The following is a 20889-nucleotide window of genomic DNA, read 5'->3' as shown; positions in this document are numbered from 1 at the left end:
CTTTAAACCAGGCTTGTTAAATCCCAGCTTTGAAACTTTGTGAATGGACTGTTTTATAGTCCCATCCCCACTATTCACTTATAGTTAGCAAAATGATATGGAAAAAATATGCGTTAGGCTTCTTTAGCATCCTGGATGTAGCCAGTCGCTGGTTTTAATACTGGAAGTAATGGGATTGAGATGAAGCGCATCACCAAAGGCGGACACAAGCTGACAGTGTGGCGGGTTAACCCTGCCTTCCAGCCTGCTTTAGTCTGGGATCATTGCTCCTACCGGCTCTGCAATGACAGTCTCTGCTGAGCACATCTTCAGAAGAATCCAATACCAGCCTAAATAAGGAAATAAATTGGACAATTGCGCTCATGGGAGCGACTTGACTGAGGGGGTTGAGAATATTCCCGAGGAGGGGGCGTGAAATGATCGCCGCTAAAACAGAAAGAGACCGAGGGAAAGTAAACCCGGTTGTGGATCGGTATAAACTGAGCTGAACGGCTGGGAGTTTCATTCGCGGGCGCTAGGGAAGAGGGGTCGTGGACGCTGTATCTGCTGGGAGCGGGGCAACGGGCCGAATGGTCTGCTTGCATTGCAGCGATTTTTGATTGATCGTATCCGGTCTCCTATTTCCAGAAGCTTGCATATTCATCCACATTTTATAAACCCTCCAGCCAGAGACCATTCTATTAGGTCAGTCACAGCAGAGATCTATCTTCGTAGCTTTAAAAATACCTCATTAAAATTAATCTTATATTCTGCAGGGTCCGGTTCATGTCCTGTGTAAGTTAAACATGGATACACAAGCCGAGTGTGATGTAGGCGATTCTACCCGGAGTCGGAATACTGTGTTGGAATTTCGTGAGATTTGCTTTAAAACAACCTGCTAAAGCCCTTGGGTTGAAACTGCCTGTTAATTCCCACCAACCGCTACACAGCCGACATGTGTAACTGTGCGGCTGGCTGGGTTTGTTTAAGAGATAAGACTAACACTTTAATGCTGTAACATTTGAACTTTGGTAAACACAGGTAACAGGCTTTAAATGCTAGCATAAATATTACCAACCGCTCTATGTCTGATCATTACGGCTCATTTCTCTCTCACACTCTCTAATAAAAGCAGACGGTCCAATTGAAAGCCAATGGGTGTGTATACAGTATACTGTATGTGAGCCAGATTTCATTACCTGGATAGTTTGACTGGGGTCGCCAGATACTGGACCGCCAACCAATTTGCAATACAGATCTTCCACCGGCTTTCCCGATTCATCCTGCCCGCAAGTGGCCGTGGCTGTGATCTTTGTGCCCTCCGCTAAGTTAAAGTAAGGCGGGTGGAGGCTGAAGCCGTTCACTCCGTAACCATAGGTGATAACGTCCTGCGCCGAGAGTAGCCTGACGGTGCAGCAAATGTGCCAGAGCAGCGCTGCTGCTGTTGCAATGTTTCTCGCCATGTTTCTCCTGAGCTCACTCACAGTGTCCTGCCTCCACTGCTCATCGCCGCTGACTGGGACTGATTGAGTGAATCGCGAACTCACTCTCTCTCACTCACTCTCTCTCCCTCACACACACAGCAGCCCCAACCAGGCAGGGCTGCCTAATCAACTGATGATGCATCAATCACCCTCCTCCCTCGTCTACAATCACAATGGAGGTTTGTACCTTGAATTGCAAACAGGAGGGCGTTGCTTTAAACACACACACAAAAAAATGCCTCACTCCTCCTCCTCCAGCCCCGGAGTTTGCAAAAAAAAAGTTTGGGTTCTGCTAGTGAATCATTTTCAACACCTCCCATAATATCAGCTGCAAAATAAAATCAAGAGGTGTAAAACCTGATTGCGATTGCTCCTGTACCTGCTCACTTTGTAATACAATTGCTAATGCAATTTACAAGTGCTGACCTCAAAACGTTAACTGTTTTTCTGTCTGCAGATGCTGCTGAGTTTCTTCAGCACTTCGTTTTTGTTTCACATTGCAATACATGAAGGAAGGCTACTGCTTAATAATGTTTGCGGTAATGATGAATTTGAACAGATATTTTTGATTTGATTTGATTTGATTTGATTTATTATTGTCACATATACCAAGACAGTGAAAAGTATTGTGTGCTGATCAGGTAAAAAATAACGTATATGAGTACATAAGGGTAATAGAACAGAATGCAGAATATACCATATTTTTCAGTTAACCTGCTCAGATATAGAGTCATAGAGATTTTACAGCATGGAAACAGACCCTTCGATCCAACCTGTCCATGCCAACCAGATATCCCAACCCAATCTAGTCTCACCTGCCAGCACCCGGCCCATATCCCTCCAAACCCTCCCTATTCATATAACCATCCAAATGCCTCTTAAATGTTGCAATTGTACCAGCCTCTACCACATCATCTGGCAGCTCATTCCATACACATACCACCCTCTGCGTGAAAAAGTTGCCCCTTATGTTACAACATAGATCTTCTGGACCAGATGTAGGGACAGTACCATTCACCACCACTCAGGAGAAACCTGGGCATGCAAGGGAAAAGTGAGGACTGCAGATGCTAGAGATCAGAATCAAAAAGTGTCGTGCTGGACAAAGAGCAGAAGGAGCAGAAGAGTCAATGTTTTGGGCATAAGCCCTTCATCCCCTTCACCACAGTTTTTTTGACTCTGGGCATGTAAGGCGTCTGTACAGACAGGTGAAGCTGAGGAAGTCCTGGATTCTGTCACAGTATCTGCTCATGGAGAAATGAGGGAGTCTTTAGAATTAATGGACTCTTAAAAACTTTGCAAACAATAAGCTCTGTGTTCTTGGGCTATTTTAATTCAAAGGATCAGAGTCTGTACTTCAAGTTTATTGCTCTATAAACTAGTGCCTATGATTTGTGACCTTTCCCTAAATCTAGCTCCAACATGCCTGGGGCTCTGGTCGCTCATCATTTGTTAAAAACAGATCCTGAGATCCACAGTATTTATAAAAGCACTATCATCAGCAACAATTACTTGCATTTCCACAGCACTTTTAACATCGTAAAACTTCCCACAGAACCTCACTGGAGCAAAACCACAGAATAATTGACACTAAGCCAAGGGAGGAAACATCAGGTTAGGTCCAGAGACAGGATTTGAAGAATGTGTGAAAGGTGAAGCGAGGTTTATGGTGAGCATATAGGCTCTCAGGTAGCTAAACAAAAGATTATCACAAGGGTAAAGGAAGTAGTGGCAGACAGAAGAAAAGCTGTTCCTGGAGGTTTGGAGAAAGTTAAATTACTGGGGAGATATGGAGTCATAGAAGGATTTAAGCTTTGGGATGACTGTTTTTAAAAAAACCTAGTTGATGTCAGACTTGAGGTTGGAAGTGATGGTGAATGGGAATAGGTTTGGATTAGAAGCAGAGGTATGAGTGCACCTTGCATCCATGCAGTGATAAAGAGGCCTGCTGGGAATAATCAGGTCTTGAGGTTTAAAAAAAAGCCATGGAAGAGAGTTTCAGCAGCAGATGCAGTGACAGGTAATGTTTTTTGAAGGATGTACTAGGTAGTGTTTGTCATGGAACAAAAGAGACTGGAAAAATCACACCAGGTGCATTATCATTTGACAAAAGCTAACACCCAAAATATTAACCTGTTCTCTCTTCTTTGTACAACCACTGACCTTTTCAATTCCTGTTTCAGTTTCCAGAGCTTGTGTCTTTGCACATTCTATAGCATCATCATTCTCATCAATTATCACGTTTTGTTCCAGTGGACTTCTACATCTGAGTTAAACAGTAAAGAAAAATACATAAATGATAAGTCTCATAATGTTGGGATATTCTAATGTCAAGAGTGTGGTACTGGAAAAGCACAGCAGGTCAGGCAGCATCTGAGGAGCAGGAGAATCGAGGTTTCGGGCATAAGCCCTTCATCAGGAATTAGGCTTGTGGACCAGGGGCTGAGAGATAAATGGGAGGGGGTGGGGACAATGCAAACGCATTTTCAACTACCTTCTCCCCAACCCCACCCCCCTCCCATTTATCTGTCAGCCCCCAGCCCACAAGCCTTATTCCTGAAGAAGGGCTTATGTTTGAAATGTCAGTTCTCCTGCTCCTTGGATGCTGCCTGACCTGTTGTGCTTTTGCAGCACCACACTCTCGACACTGACCTCCAGCTTCTGCAGTCCCCACTTGCTACTGGGATATTCTAATGACAAACATATGGAAATATTATAAATCCTCTCCATGGAACCAATTCTAAACACCATCCAATAGACAATGAGCTGAACACTACAATAATTTTATGAATCACCTGCTTTTCTTTGTTTTTCTTCCTAAGCACTGATGTTTTTTAAAAATTTTAACAATTAGCATTTTTTGTCCACTGTTTAAATAAAAAGTTACATGGGTCTTAGGCTGAGACGATATTTGAACAACTTGTGGACCATCCAAGCCCCCTACCATTATGTGAATAAGAATTGCTTAAAAGCAGTATTGATTTGGTTTCAAGAGTGGAGCTCTTTCTGTAACTTGTTAACTTTTCTTCTGAATAGTTTTAATGTTCTAATTTTCAGTTTGGAACATCAATCCGCATTGATTAAGAATTGAGAGATTATGTAACAGTCAATTTCTATCTGTTAAAGGAACCAAAATTATGCAGCCAATCAGAATGTTCTGACGGAGAGCTACCAGACTCAATGTTAACTTTGCTTTCTTCCCACAGATAATGTCAAACATGTTGAGTTTTGCCAGCAATTTTTGTTTTTGTTTCAGATCTCCAGCAGCTCTTTGTTTTATATTAAGATGGGGATGTTATTGGGTTATGGGTGAGGCGCCTTATTGAACAGTAGAATGGTACTTACTGTCCATACATACCCAACAACAGCTTGCATTTAAATAATACCTTCAGCAGCGTTATCAGAAATAATTTGACACCAAGCAGCAGAGAAAGATATTAGGTTAAATGACCAAAAGCTTACATGACCACAAGAATTAGGAGAAGTAGGCCACTTAGCTGACCTGTTTGTGCTGAACTCTACTTTCTCGTCTACCCTACATAACTCTTACCTTCCTTCATCAAAGATGTCAGTGTTATATAGTGTTTTAGAGCAGGAGGAGGCAAATTTGTCAATTCCATTAAACTTTGTTTTCTGCAAAATCAAAATGCAGAAGTCATTCATTTTTAAAAGAAAAGGATAGAAAATGTGGGAAGAAATGAAAAATAACACTAAGATGATCCTATTTGCAGGTGTGCAGCTGTGAAGCATTTCAACTGCTTGTGTAAGGTTAAAAATTGGTTAGGGCAGAGAGTGAAAAATTTTGTTGCTCCCTTAATTGAAGTCTTTCAGCATCACAAGGGTCTATACAATCACACCTCATAACTATTAAATTTCAGCACCAAGCAGTGCTGAAACCTAATACCATAACCACAGCTCTGCGAAAGTAACATGCAAACTGTCAAGCTACCAGCAGAGTCTTGTCATTTTATTCTGGAAGTTTTCAGTAATAAAGAGCTACATACAAATCTTATGCAATAACAGTATAAATTTTCAGTCATAATGGTCTGTCCGTCATCTAATGCCAACCACTCAGTAAAGATATTCTTATAATTTGACAGGAGTTAAACTGAAAACACTGAACTCCAAATATGCTGCAAATTACAGTTGGACAGTTGGAGTAGAGCCTTTTAATAGATACTTATCTTTGTTTTAACAATGTGTCTAACACTTGTTGAAAATGGTAAATTCTATAATTTTACGACTTGACACTTTAAAACCTTTAACTGAGGGGTTATAGGATGCATTGTTCAATGATGAAACAGCCTTAGAAGAACTGATTGCTGATAATGTTGTCCACTAAAGTGTAGACATGTTAAACTATAGTATATCCTTTAAATCCATTTGAAGTCCCTTAAGGCCCTACCTGCAACCACTATACACATTTTTACTGAAACATTTTACTGGATATAATGTATTTAAACTATGTACAGGTTGGTGTTATTGTCATCTGCAATCAATTCCTGCAATGTAGTCTGGTCAGACAGCAATGTAATTCGTAGCACCTTCCAAGTTTGAAAAACAAATATTTCATTCAATTATTATAAATGTTTCTTGCCTTTTGAGTTCATGTATTTATTATTTTAGTCAAATTTAAATAAGATAATATGCAAAACATTCCTACTCAGAGATATAAGAAATAATCACAAATTGGACTCAAAATATTCAGTTTTTCTCTTCACAATGCTGCCAGACCTTCTGAGTTTCTCCGGTATTTTCTGTTTTTATTTATGATCGAGAGAAATAATTTCTCTGAATGCGAGTCTCTATAATAGATGGCACCAGGAACAAGATTCAACTTTGTATTTCTTTGTGTTTTAAGATCTCTCTAGCTATGTTCTATATTTAAATAGGTTTACTCTGTTGTTAAAAAAAATCTGCAGTCGTGTGTGTCAATGTTTCAGTAATTCAGTGAATGACCATGACATTAACTTAAATTTTAAAAGGAAATTTCAATTCGGCCAGATTTCATTCTGGGTTCTGATTTATCCAGAAGTACCATCAACTGGGATTATGACACCACCCTATGGGAGTTGGTATTATCACCATTGCTAATTGACTCCTCAGTCCAACATAGAATGGACAGCCTCCAAGCTTCTTAGTTGAGTCAAGGGAGTGAAAGCAAGAGCTCCACGTAATTCAACTGTTAGTTGAATTCTTTTGAGAAAATCAAATGCTCAAAGCAGGCAAAAGACATAGGCTGGTCATGGAATTTCTCTCCAAATGTCAGTTATTCAAACCTTGATGAAACTCTGAGAGTTTTCTGGCATCTGAAATCCTGTTGTTCAAGCAAATCAGCCATTGACTGGGTTCATAAACATTTATCAAATACTATTGGTGGCTTCTGTAAATATTTTGTTAATTATGCACAACAATTCTTCCTGCACTGTCTCCAGCGGAACCATCGTCTTTGGTGAGTTTTGATGCCTCCTGCTAGTTTGGTTAGAATGTGGAATGCATAGTAATATAAATTAGATTTGGCCATCTTGCTGTGAGTTAAAGTCTCTTGTTTAATAAAGTAAAGAACTGTCTTTTCTTTTTAAGTTCAATTTGATGTTCTCAGCCACCATACCTAGTACTCGCATTAAGATATCAATTTAAAAGCTATGTATTTTGAAAAGACTGGAAGATATGGATTCTGAGGGCCACATATCTTTTGTGGAGAATGTTAATTGTAAAATGTTGTTGTGCATTTAAAACGCAAGCACAGGAAAACATGGAAGTGAGAAGACATAACCTATACCAATTGGATTACCACAACACTTTACTAAGTACAGTGACTTGACATGTCATGAGGGATCACATAAGGCAGCTATTTTCCCTCCCTGCTAAAAGAGTTAATAACAGAATTGAAACAGTTTTCCAGAAGGATTCTACTGGACAGAGAATCCTGCAAGTAAAATAATAACTGCTTCAGTCAGCTAATCAGCCAATACAGCTAATTGACACATCTTGAAAAAAAAGAAGAGACACTTTCCTGCGCAAGGTCACCTGAAAGATTCACCTTCAGAAGATCAATTGCCAGAAACTTTGCAGCCGTTACAAAATCACTTTTTTAAGACCTTCATTTTCCAACCAAAGCATCAACTCAACTAAGAAATAGCAGACCTGTGTTGAAATAGAGACAGTTAAAATCCATTTTTATGATTATTGCTTTATTTTCATCTCTACCTAGTATTGAGAGTTTGTGACAATGAGGGTGAGTCAGGTGAATGAGAAATCACATTTTTGCTAATCTCTAGGCATGTGTTGAAAGACAAAATAACCTTCATTTTAAACATACAAAATCTTGCTGCTGGGTTTATAACATTAATCATTCACTCTGAGGGTAAGAAAATGCACACATCCACATGTAAAACTATTGATCATGAACAAATTAAAGGAATCACATAAAATTTGTTCATGTTGGCATGTTGAGGGCCGCAATCTGGAATACGTCAAATCTGAATTTTAAATGTTAGGACTATTACTAATTTTCGGGTTTTTTTCTCATTTTTTGGTTTGGAGCTGTGGACTTAAGTTAAGAATTGAACTTTGAACAACTTTTTCACGCGGAGGGTGGCATACATATGGAATGAGCTGTCAGAGGAAGTGGTTGAAGCTTGTACAATTACAACATTTAAAAGACATCTGAATGAGTATATGAACAGGAAGGGTTTAAAGTGATATGGGTCAAATACTGGCAAATAGGATCATATTTATTTAGATATGTGGTCGGCATGGACAAGTTGGACCTAACGGTCAGTTTCTGAGCTGTACCTCCCTATGACTCTATAATAGTTTGTTTTGCAAAACAACAAAGACAGATGTTTTCTGTTGGGAACTGGCCTGAAAAGGTAATGCAACTTAATTAATGATCTAAGAACATGGTAGATGAGTTGGCACTGAGCTGTGGCTGTGCTCAAGGCTGGAAGCTGTTGGATGTTGAATTGGTCATTCGAGGGAGAACCAGTTTGTGACTGAGTTTTGACAGGAGGCAGTCTGATTCTTGGAGATCTCTGAAGATGGTGCAGCTTGATTTTCCTTTCTCTCCAGTTTCTGTTCTATTCTGACAATTTTGAATATTCTGAGAAAAGAATCCCAGTCTGTATAAAACAAGTAAAAATTGCTAGAAGTATGCTGAAACTGTTTACATTAACCAGTAACTTCAGAATTAAAGCAAGATATACAGTTCCACGTGCTTGTGAACAACCCACTGCCTAAGGATTTCAATCGCTGGAAACTGTTAATACTCAGATTATCTTGTTAATTTTCTGTGCTCTGCTCAAGTTATATTAGGAATAATAAGTTTTAGTTTTTGTTTAAGTTATAAACATACTATCCAAGATCTGTTAATTGTAAAGTCTGGTTAGGAACAATTGGGCAGTTGGAGGGTCATTGAATGTTTTGATTTCACTACATTCTAAAACTAGTGAGGCTGAGGGTTTGGCTTTGGTTTGGCTTGCTATGCCTGTGTCATGACATAAAGATTTGGAAATAGAAGGGGAAATGTAATGAAGCAAAAATGTAATGAAACAACACACGATGTTGCAGCTATAAGCTTTGTGACTACTAATGATGCAAAGTATGGCTACTTTTGATACAGAAGCATTTATGCAGGCTCAAGGAATTAGAATCATATAATCCCTACAGTGTGGAACCAGGCCATTTGGCCCATCGTGTCCACACTGACCCTCCAAAGAGCATCCCATCCAGACCCACCCCCTTTCCTATCCCTGTAACCCTGCATTTACCATGGCTAATCCACTCAGCCGCAAATTTCTGGATGCTATGGGCAATTTGCAATGGCCGCCTAACCCAAACATCATTGGACTGTGGGAGGAAACTGGAGCACCTGAAAGAAACAAACGGCGATAATTTGCAAACCCTACACAGATGGTCACCTGAGGGTGGAAACAAATCTGGGTTCCTGGCACTGAGAGGCAGCAATGCTCACCATCTTGCCACCCCAAATTGGTAATAGAAAAGCAACATAAAGCAAAATACATGTTTATATAACAAACGATGTTCCTGTCGTAAGCTTTGTGAATATTGCCAATAGAAAGGTGGCTCAGTGGTTAGCACTGCTACCTCACAGCGCCAGGGACCTGGATTTGATTCCAGCCTCGGGCGACTGTCTGTGTGGAGTTTGCACATTCTCCCCGTGTCTGCGTGGGTTTCCTCCCACAGTCTAAAAATGTGCAGGTTAGGTGAATTGATCATGCTAAAATTGCCCGTAGAGTTAGGTGCATTAGTTAGGGAGAATGGGTCTGGGTGGGTTACTCTTCTGAGGATTGGGGTGGACTAGTTGGGCCAAAGGGCCTGTTTCCACACTGTAGGGAATCTAATCTAAAGTAAGGTAGCTACTTTTAGAGCAGAAGCATTTTTGCAAGAGGAGAACTCCAACTTGGCAGAAAGTATTATCTCTTAATATTGAACAGCTAAAAGCCATGGCTAAGTAGGTAGAGATTATAATAAACAGGTAGATCATAAAATTTATAATAAATCACAGGAATCTAAGGCATCAAAGAAGATTGTAGAGCCTTTGGGCCTCACACCAAATTTGGAACAGATAGAAGAAACTAACCCTGAAACAGACCAAGTTGGCACCACCAAAATTTGCTTGGAAGTGAGGAGACCAGAGTTTGAGTTTCAGGCAAGGGAAAATGAAAGGGAAAAAGGAAATGAAGAGGAAGAAATGGAAATCCAAGAAAGAGATCTTCCCTATTACAAAAGCAGAAGGTGGAATGAAATGTCTACAGTGACAGGCATCAGACGCAGCTTGAGGTCGTAAAAAATAATTTGACTTTAGCTAATAGTAATTGAAATTCTTTATGTCCAGAGACAAATTTTGATTCCCTAAAGTCTCCAGATTCATTACCATGTTTGAAGCAGTGGGTGTAGAAGCATTCTTTACAGCTTTCAGAAAACTGCCAGCTCAGTGACAGGGTTTTTGCAGTTAGAGTTTTGAACCCTCATGCTAAAAGGGGAGCTTGTCAGAAAAGCCTCTGAGGTTTATTCCATGCTGCCTGCTGATAATTCTGCCAGATATGATGAGACAAAGTCTGCTATTCTCAGTGCTTATTGTCACGGACACTGAGTTAACCACACAGACAAACACAAAGTGGAGAAACTGTGAGTCCTTAACACGTGACAAACATTTTGTGAAGTTATTTAATAACTCCTCTCAATTGACCTGTCCCTTAATTCATTGCCCCTATCCCCCAAGCTGGTTCTTAAACCTCACATGCATATTACAAAGACTTCTGACACCATTTGTTTTACATAAACAGGACTAGCTATTTATCATGAATGAAAAGTACTTTACAATATTCTTGGAATGGCAATGATATATGCTCTTTAAAAAACCCACCTGATGAAGGGAGCAGCGCTTCGAAAGCTAGTGCATCCAAATAAACCTGTTGAACTATAACATGGTGTTGTGTGATTTTTAACTTTAAAAAAAAAGAACCACTGACTAACTCCCCAGACTATTAACCAAAAATCCCCCTTTTTCTCCCAGCTGGCACTTAAATCTGATAGACAAGACAAAAGGTTAGTAGTGGAATTTAGATATTAGGGTCAAAGGTAGAAAGAGAGAAATGGTCAGTTATGTGGCTGACCTCAGAGTCTTTGAATTTCAGACTAGCAGTTCCGACCTCTGAAGAAGCTTTAAGACAGATTGATGAGGAGAGAGCTGAAGCCTTTGAAAGAGATGCTGAGTTGAGTTGGTTCCTTCTTCTGGGCAGTCTCCTTGTGGTATCCTCCCGATTGGAAACAGCTCCTCGTCAAAAGTGGTCATCCCATTCAGACTTTACTGCTCCAATCCCAGTTATTTGTTCTTTGCTTCAAGCAGTGTCCCTGTGGTTCCCTACCAAGCGGCATTCATAGTGTCTCTCCTGTCCAAGAGCCATCCTTTCTTGGACCACAAGCTTTAGCCGTCGACTTCTCACGTGGGGTTGCAGGGTTGGCTTTACAACTCTGGCCCCTCATTTCTCCCTCCAGATCATAACTCCTTTTTCTGGTCGTTTTTAGACCTGTTTGCGAGGTCATAGAATCTTTGGTTGGCTGAGCTTTGGTTGGCTTTCTGCCCAATCAGTGGCCAATCTCAATTCGTGCTGAATCCTGCTGTTCCCACAGGTTGATTCCCCAACACTGACTGAATCATAAACCTGAGACAGAACCCCAGAGTCACCGGATTTAAAAAAAATAATGTGAGAATTGAGTAATAGAAGGTAAAGTTGGAAAGAATGAATAGGGTTATACACGATGAACCTGGAGGGAGACCACCGACAATGTTGGAATTCCCATAATAAAACTCACACAAAGAGTTTTTATCCTAGAGTTCAAAAAATTAAACAGGTAGCTTTTGATTGATTTTTTTAGAGCTCTGAGCTATCAATCGCACAAAGGCTTTAGGTGACTAATACAATTGGAGGGGTTTAAAGATTGTCTTCTGTTGTTGTATGAGACAGTTTGCCTGAAATGGTCAATACAAAGACGTTGTGTGGCTCTGCTTACTGAGGTACCAGTAACTGTCTCAGGGCTTGTTCCAGTATTTGAATTTTATCTGTATGTTAACTATATTGCAGAATCAAACAAATCCCTACAGCAGGAGAAAGTGAGGTCTGCAGATGCTGGAGATCAGAGATGGAAATGTGTTGCTGGAAAAGCGCAGCAGGTCAGGCAGCATCTAGGGAACAGGAGAATCGACGTTTCGGGCATTAGCCCTTCTTCAGGAAGCATCGAATCTCCTGTTCCTTTGATGCTGCCTGACCTGCTGTGCTTTTCCAACAACACATTTTCAGCTCTGATCTCCAGCATCTGCAGTCCTCACTTTCTCCTCGGTCTGGGTTAAAGCCCCACCTGCACCAGAGATGTGCACTAATAACTCGACAGGTTGATTAGAAAATATTTTAAAAGGTGATGAGGTAACTGAACTGGACTCCAGCGGAAAGGTGAGCAAGAAAGGCAGCACCACAAACCCACATTTAATAGAAGGAGCCAAGATGGGAAACAGTGTGTTTTCAGTAGGGTAAGCAAGGCCACTTGAAAGAAAAGTGTTAGACCATAAAAAGTAGGTGCAGAAATAGGCCATTTGGCCATCAAAGTTACTCCACCGTTGAACAGGATCATGGCTGATCTGATAATCCTCAATCCACTTCCCACGTTTCCCCGTAACCCTTGGTTCCTTTATTATTGAAAAGCTGTCCATCTCAGCCTTGAATATTAAGAACCCAATGACAACAGCCCTTTGTGGTAAAGATTCACTACCCTCTGAAAGAATAACTTCCTGATCATATCTGTCTTAAATGGGCAACTAGGCACACTGAGATTATCTCCTCTGATCTTAGACTCTTCCTTAAGGGAAAAAAAATCATCTCTACATCTACCCTGTCATTGCCTTAAGACTCTTAAATCTTTCAATGAGGTCGTCTCTCATTCTCTAAACCCCAATGAGGACAGGCTCAATTTACTCAACCTCTCCTCATAAGACAATTCCTCCCTATTTTTGTCTGGACTGCCTCTACAGTGCTTTAGAACCAATGAAATACTTCAAAAATTGCAGACATTGTTATTCTGTCGGAAATGGGCAGTCAATTTCGACATTAAAAACTCTCATAATCAATACAGAAATAACCAGGTAATCTCTTTTCGTGATATTGATTGAGGAATTAAATCCCCTCCACGACATAGGACATGCCTGCTCCAACACTCTGCTGGAATCACTGGTTCAAGGCTGAAGGATTCTAACCATACTCTGGGGGGGATCACTGCCCCAGGTTAGAACGCCCACTCAATGAGGTAACACGGGGAAAAAAAATCTTACAAGAGTGACTGGAAACAAGACAGGGTCTATGGCCATGAAAGTTATAATCTCCTATTGAAAAGTGGTTAAAGGTCCAGGTACTGACCAGGATTTTTTATTTAGGGTGGAGAATAACTTCTTGATGCTCTAATGAATCAATAAAAGCTCAGCTGAGACAAGCTGATTCGAGTCATCTTCCTAACAGTTTACAGAAGTAAGTGGTGTGGAGGTAGGACATCTGAAATAAAATTAGAAAATGTTGAAGTCTGCCGTTTCTGCTGAGAGAGAGAGACCCGGTAAACATTTAGGTCTATGACTTCTCACGAGAACTGTAATTTGGTTGGAATATATTTGGAATTCTACTGTTAGTTCAACTACATGTTGATCCTGAATTCAGTATTCATTGTTTATCAGCCAAATGAGCAGCATCTACTTTATATTCTCCTCCCTTGTTTCTTATTCCTTCCCTTCCATAACCACCGTGGACATTACAGGCACAGATTCTAGGAGTCGGGTGTGGCTTTGCTAGTGAATGAATCATCACTGCAGATAAAAGATTGAAGTATGAATATATGACTTTGGCCTATGCATTATTCTAACATTTTATTTATTAAAATTATCTCCTGTTAAAATTTGGAACAATTTTACACATGAAACATTCTGAAATGTGAACAATACATGTGCTTGTGTTTTTTGAATTCATATTGCAATTGCTCATATTATGTAATATCATTCTGAGAAGATGATGGCAGAATGGTTATGCCGCTAAACCAGTAACCCAGATATCCAAGGCATATGCTGTAGGTACATGGGTTCAAATTTCACACAGTATTAGGGGTGGCATGGTGGCTCAGTGGTTAGCACTGCTGCCTCGCAGCACCCGGGACCCGGGTTCAATTCCAGATTCGGGCAACTGTCTCTGTGGAGTTTGCACATTCTCCCTGTGTCTGTGTGGGTTTTCTCCGGGTGCTCCAGTTTCCTCCCACAATCCAAAAAATGTGCAGATTAGGTGAATTGGCCGTGCTAAATTGCCCATAGTGTTAGGTGCATTCATGTCAGGGGTAAATGGGTCTGGGTGGATTACTCTTTGAAGGGTCGGTGTGGACTTGTTGGGCTGAAGGGCCTGTTTGCACACTGTAGGAAATCTAAGTCAGTATTTAAATGGTGAAATTTAAATTCAGTGGGTGCAACTGTGGCTCAGTGGTTAGCACTGCTGACTCATAGCACAAGGGGACCCAGGTTCGTTTCCAGCCTTGGGCGACTGTGTGGAGTTTGCACATTCTCCCCGTGTCCACCGGATGCTCTGGTTTCCTCCGACAATCCAAAGATGGGCATGTTCAGTGAATTGGCTATGCTAAATTGCCCATAATGTTCAGGGATGTGCATTAGTCAGGGGTAAATGTAGAGTATTAGGATAGGAAAATGGGTCTGGGTGGGTTACTCGGGGAGGGTCGGTGTGGACTTGTTGGGCCAAATGGCCTGTTTCCACACAGTAGGGATTCTATTATTAATCAATCTGGAATTGAAATCTAGTCTCAGTAATGCTGAATATAAAATTATCTTCGATTAAATCTGTTTCACTAATCCTGTTTCGATTAGGAAATCTGCTACCTTTATCTAGTCTGGCCTATTAATGATTCCAAATCCATAAAAATGAGGTTGACTCTAAACTATCATTTGAAATGGTCCTCAAGGGCAATTAAGGGTAAGCAACAAATTCTGATCTTGCTGGTATTGCTCACACCTTGCAAAAGAATAAATGAAAAAAGAATTAATATTTTAAATATGTGAATAGTTTAGCTCCCCAGTGACTCAAGCAGTGAATGCAATACATGACATGGTACTGAACCTGTAGGAGACTGAGCCGTGGGACTTGTAAGAGTATTTTGAGTTAATTTAGTTTTCAAGATGGCTCAGTCCAATACTGCAAAGCACAAACAGTAACTTTTTTCCACCATATGGACAATATGAGGTGAATTTCCATGTACTGGTAAGTTGCCATGTTAATAATATGAAAATAGGTGCAATTTTTGTTGGCTGAAAATGTGTTGCTGGAAAAGCGCAGCAGGTCAGGCAGCATCCAAGGAACAGGAGAATCGACGTTTCGGGCAAAAGCCCTTCTTCAGGAATCCCTCTACAAGGATTTCAGTGAGTCCCTCTCTCACTGCACACCCCAGGTCATCTCCTCACACTTTCCTCATTCCTGAAGAAGGGCTTATGCCCGAAACGTCGATTCTCCTGTTCCTTGGATGCTGCCTGACCTGCTGCGCTTTTCCAGCAACACATTTTCAGCTCTGATCTCCAGCATCTGCAGTCCTCACTTCCTCCTCGAAGATTTCAACCTACTGCGAATCCTCTTGCAAGGATGTATCTGCAGTCCTCACTTTCTCCCTGCAATTTTTGTTGGTCACACATATGTAGAAATAGTCATAGTTTCTCAAGTAAATTTATGAGTGATGAGGGTCTTTAAAACAATAATCCTGTTTCCAATCTGTTCTTTGAAGGCTCTTCATTACTACTATAATCAACAGAGTGATATTACTTTGTCAGCCAAAACAAGCTCCAATGTTACCCCCCACCCCGCCCCACCCCACCCCACCATTGTTTAGATTAGATTCCCTACAGTGTAGAAACAGGCCCTTTGGCCCAACAAGTCCACACCGACCCTCCGAACAGCAACCCACCCAGAACGATTCCCCCACATTTACCCCTGACTAATGCACCTAAAACTACGGGCAATTTAGCATGGCCAATTCACCTGATCTGCACATCTTTGGGAGGAAACCGGAGCACCCGGAGGAAATCCATGCAGACACGGATTTCCACACAGACAGCTGCCCAAGGCAGGAATTGAACCCGGGTCCCTGGTGCTGTGAGGCAGCAGTGCCAACCACTGAGCCACCATGCCGCCTTTGTTGTTATCAGTGAATCTGCTTTCTCTGAAAAAATGAAGGGTGAGCAAGCAAAGGTTTTTCTCATTGTATCAGCTGGTTTGGACTTTATGTACGGCGTGTGTTACAAGATTATCTTAAGATGAGTCAGAATACAAAACACAAATAAGCACTCCTTATCTGTGTGTTCATGAGGTCACTCATCTTGGGTGTATGTTTATTTTAAATCCAAGTTAAGTATCCAGGCATCACAAATGAACTTGGCAGTAAGAGGTGTATTCTCCATTCTCCCCATCACTGTTCTTGAACCAGATCAAAATATGTCTTTTTCTTTATTCCCAGTCTTGATTGTCCACCCCATTTCACATTGAGCCCCACTATGACCTTACAGGTACCCTTGAACTCTCTTCATTGCTCAATGCACCCACCTGACAAGACAGCATTTATTCCAGACCCTCTAATTGACTTTGACAAGCAACCTGTATACATGACTGACAGGACCCTTGATCTCTCTGTTTGCAGCTCCCTGACTGGTGATACATCATTCCCCTGACTGCTTATGGCACTACTGGACTGATCATTGCCCACTCCCAGTTCCATAACTGGACTTTAATTGTAACTGGACCAAAAGGCTTACTGATTATGGCTTAGTCTCTGGACTGTGTGCAGATTGTACTCATGACTGATGGTGCCAGGACACCTGATCGACAGCAGCTTCCACTTTTGAATGGATTGAGGACTATCCCTCACGTACTTTTTGATATGGCCATTTGATTGAAAAGACATATGGTGTGTTGTCCTGCGGAAGCAACTGGCACATGCTGTAGGTGTTAGACTGGCATCCCATTGTGTCAGACAGCAAGATGTCTCCCTGTTACCACATTCCTGTGTAGACTTCTACTGACAAACATAACAAGCAGTGTGTGTTTGCACAAAAGAGCAGATCAATGTATTACTCACAGCCTTTAAGCTCGTTGTTGCTTCAGTCAGAGCCAACTTACAAGGCACTGCACAGCAAGCCATGTATACTGTGAGAAAACAGGAAACTACAGGCTAGTTCGCTTAACATCTGTCATAGAGAAAACGTCAGAAGCTATTAGCGAGGAGATAATAACCAGGCACTTGGATGAGTTCAAGGTAATAAGGCAGAGCCAATATGGTTTTGTCAAAGGAAAGTCAAGTTTAACTAATTTTTTGAAGTTTATTGAAGAATAACTTGTGCTGTAGATAAAAGGGAACCAGTGGATGTATTGTACTTGGATTTTCAGAAGCATTTGATAAAGTGCCATATTAAAGGTTATTGTGGAAAATAAAAGTTCATGGTATCTGGGTATTACTGGCAAGGCCATGGTAACGTTTTGGCATGGATAGAAGACTGACTGGCTATCAGGAAGCAGAGAGTAGGAATAAGTGGGTCTTTTTCAGACTGGCAGGATGTCATGAGTGGTGTGCCACAGAGGTCAGTGCAGGGGTCTCAACTCCTTACAATTTATATGAATAATTTGAATGAAAGGATTATAGATATGGTAGCTAAATTTGCTGATAATACAAATATAGATAGGAAAGTGAGTTGTGAAGAGGACATAAGGAGACTACAAAGGGATATGGATAAGTTAAGTAAGTGGCCAAAGATCTGGCAAATGGATTACAATGTTAAAAAATGTGAAATTGTCCATTTTGGCAGAAAAAATAAAGAAGTGGCATATTATCTAAATGGTGCGAAGTTGCAGAGAGATTCTCTGAGATTCAGAGAGAGCTCGGTGTCCTACTGCATGAATGAGGTATAGCAAGTAATCAGAAAAACTGATAGAATGCTATGGTTTATTCTGTGGCGAATTAAATGCAAGGGTAGGGAGGTTATACTTCAATTCTACAGGGCATTGGCGAGACTTCATCTGGAGTACTGTCTACCGTACTGATCACCTTACTCACAGAAGGGTGTTAATTTATTGGAAGCAGTTCAGCGAATATTTACTGAGCTAATACAGGGGTTGCCTGATGAGAAAAGGTTCGACAGGCTAGGCCTGCATCTTCTCAAGTTTAGAAGAGTCAGAGGTGACTCAATGAAACATATAAGATCCTGAGGGGACCTGACTGGGTGGATGTGGAAAATCTAGAAGTGGCTTAAAAATAAGAAAGCAGCCATTTGAAACATGCGTCTCTGGATCTATAGCAATGCAGTTGGCCTTTAACTGCTCTCTGAAATTCACTAACAAGGCACTTCGTTCAGGTGTAATTAGAAGGTATAACAATTGCTAGCCTTGCTAATAATACCCATTTAAAACATAACAGGTTTTTTTTCTCTCAGTGGGTTATCAGTTTTTGGAATTCCTTTCCTCAAATGGCAGTGGATGCAGAATCTTTAAATAATTTTAAAGGCAGAGGTAGATAGATTCTTGAACACCAAGGAGATGGAGGATTAACATGGATATGCAGGAGTGTAGAATTAAGGTCAAAATCAGAGCAGCTATGATTTTATTGAATGGCGGAGCAGGCTTGAAGGGCTGAGTGGCCCGCTCTTGTTCGTTGCTCATCTAGATACTTTCAGACACTAAAGGAATCATAGAAATTGTTGACACTCAATGGTAGCAATATCTGTAACTAAGATGTGAAAAGTCCCAAAATATATATGTTGAAATAAGGCCATCTAGTGGAATTTAAATTCAATCAATAAATCTGGGATATAAAGCTAGTCTAGGTAATGGCGACCATGAAGATATTATTGATGTCATAGAAATCCATCTGCTTCACTAATTCTCTTCAGAGAAGGAAATCTGCCGTGCTCATCGAGTCTGACCTACATGTGTCTCTGGATCTACAGCAAAGCAGTTGACCCTTAACTGCTCTCTGAAATTCACTAGCAAGCCATTTAGTTCAGGCGCAGTTAGGGGGTACAACAATTGCTGGCCTTACCAATAATACCCACATACCATGAAAGAATAAATCAAAAGGTCAAATAAATGGGAGAAGTCTAAAAGTGTATTGAAGGAAGACAACACTTGAAGTAAATGAGACTGAATTTGCTACGACCAGTTTCTTGCTTTTTCAGTGGCATTCCTTTACTTGAAGTAATCCAAGAGAATGTGTACCTTCACTGCAGAAAATCATAGTTAGATTCAGCTTTATCCCATGAAACCCTAATGTTGAAACAGCAACTAATGGTGTGAGTATAAGAAAAAAATATGAACTACATCTGTCATCATTATATGGGGAATGACTGGATGTTTTGGGTGCAGTATTACACTATTTTCCTGTTACCAATCACTTACTTTGTTTTTTGTGTAAATTCACTATGACACATGTAAAGTCTTTGATGTTTTGGATTACAGAAACTAGTGCAGCATAGAAATAAGAGTCATTGTACAAGTACTTCTGAAGTGTAATCGCTAATGTGAGGTAGGGTAAGTGGCAGCTAAAATGCTCAGAGAAAACTCCCACAAAAAACAAGATGATGACAACTAGATGACATATTTTTTGGATATTGGCTGAGGGGACAAATACTGGCCAGAAAACCAGGGATAATGTCTGGCTTTTCCTCAAATAGTGCAGTGGTATCTTTGAGATCCACAGAAGCAGGCACATGGAGCCTCAGTTTAATGTCCCAACCAAAAGCAGCACCCCTCATAGTGTAGTGACTCCCTTAATAATGACAAAGCATGCTTAGCACAGCCTCATTATAATCAACATTGTCCTCTGCCAGAAGGAACTAATATAAAACCACACAGAGGCAGCTAGACTGAAAGTTTAGTACCTCCTGGATTATGTCATTGTTGGAGCCAAATTTCCAAGTGACATCTGTGTCACTTGGAAATCAGTCAGTTTTTAAAAATTTAATATTGGGATAGGGGTGTCACTGGCTAGGCCAGCATCTTATTGCCCTTCCATAATTGCCTAGCTGGCAGTTATGAGTCAACCACATTGCTGTGGGTCTGGAGTCACATGCAGGCCAGACCAGATAATGACGGCAGCTTCTTCCCTAAAGGACATTACTGAACCAGATGGATTTTTCTGGCAATTGACAATGGTTTCGTGATCATCATTAGACTCTTAACTTCAGAATTTTTTAAAAATTGAATTCAAATTCCACCATCTGCCATTGCAATATTTGAACCTGGGTCCCTGGAACATTACCTGGGTTTCTGAATTAATGCTCCCAGCTGCTCCAGAGATGTGTAATAAGAGCCCTGAACAAGTTTATTCTAAAATATTGGCCTTTGCTAATATCAAGACCCTATGTGCTTATTTTGTGGATTTGAGATGAAGTGCTTTCTCCTGACATCAAGAATGTGACAATTGTAATTACCTTCAAGAAGAGGTATTTTCCTGTTGTCATTAGCAAGGAAAATCCTAACATTCATTCTGCTGAATTGCATACGTTTTGCGGCTGAGTTAATGTGGTTTTAGACTTCCAGAGGAATATCTGACCTAGTCTTTGGATTTGCCAGGCAAATCCAAGAAAAATGTTGAGAACTCCTCAATGCATTCATCAACCTGACTCAAGCTTTTGATTCTGTGAATTGTGAGGCTCTGTGAATTGTTGTCCAGAGAGCTGGATGTCCAAGAAGCCCTATCACAATCCTACATCTGCTTAATGATAATAAGTTACATCTATCTTTAGTGGGAGACCTGAAATAGGCGCCATTACAATCTGGACTGGTGTGATAGCATCCATTCTGTTTCCAGTCTAGCTCACAGTGGCTATTCTCCT

At 40.7% G+C, this 20889-nt stretch overlaps 1 protein-coding gene across 1 annotated transcript in view; it reads right to left on the bottom strand.

Moving 5' to 3' along the window:
* The window catches only part of lama5 (laminin, alpha 5), a 300746-nt gene extending 298988 nt beyond the window's left edge, over nt 1-1758 (bottom strand). Inside the window, exon 1 of the mRNA XM_043710073.1 lies at nt 1179-1758. Within this exon, the coding sequence (XP_043566008.1) occupies nt 1179-1442 (264 nt within the window). The 5' untranslated portion in view covers nt 1443-1758. The remainder of the gene's footprint in view (nt 1-1178) is intronic.
* Between the last annotated feature and the right edge of the window lie 19131 nt (nt 1759-20889).

This window comes from Chiloscyllium plagiosum, chromosome 20, assembly GCF_004010195.1.
Source record: "Chiloscyllium plagiosum isolate BGI_BamShark_2017 chromosome 20, ASM401019v2, whole genome shotgun sequence".
In the NCBI taxonomy this organism is placed as follows: Eukaryota; Metazoa; Chordata; class Chondrichthyes; order Orectolobiformes; family Hemiscylliidae; genus Chiloscyllium; species Chiloscyllium plagiosum.
This window is presented reverse-complemented; position numbering and strand designations above follow the sequence as displayed.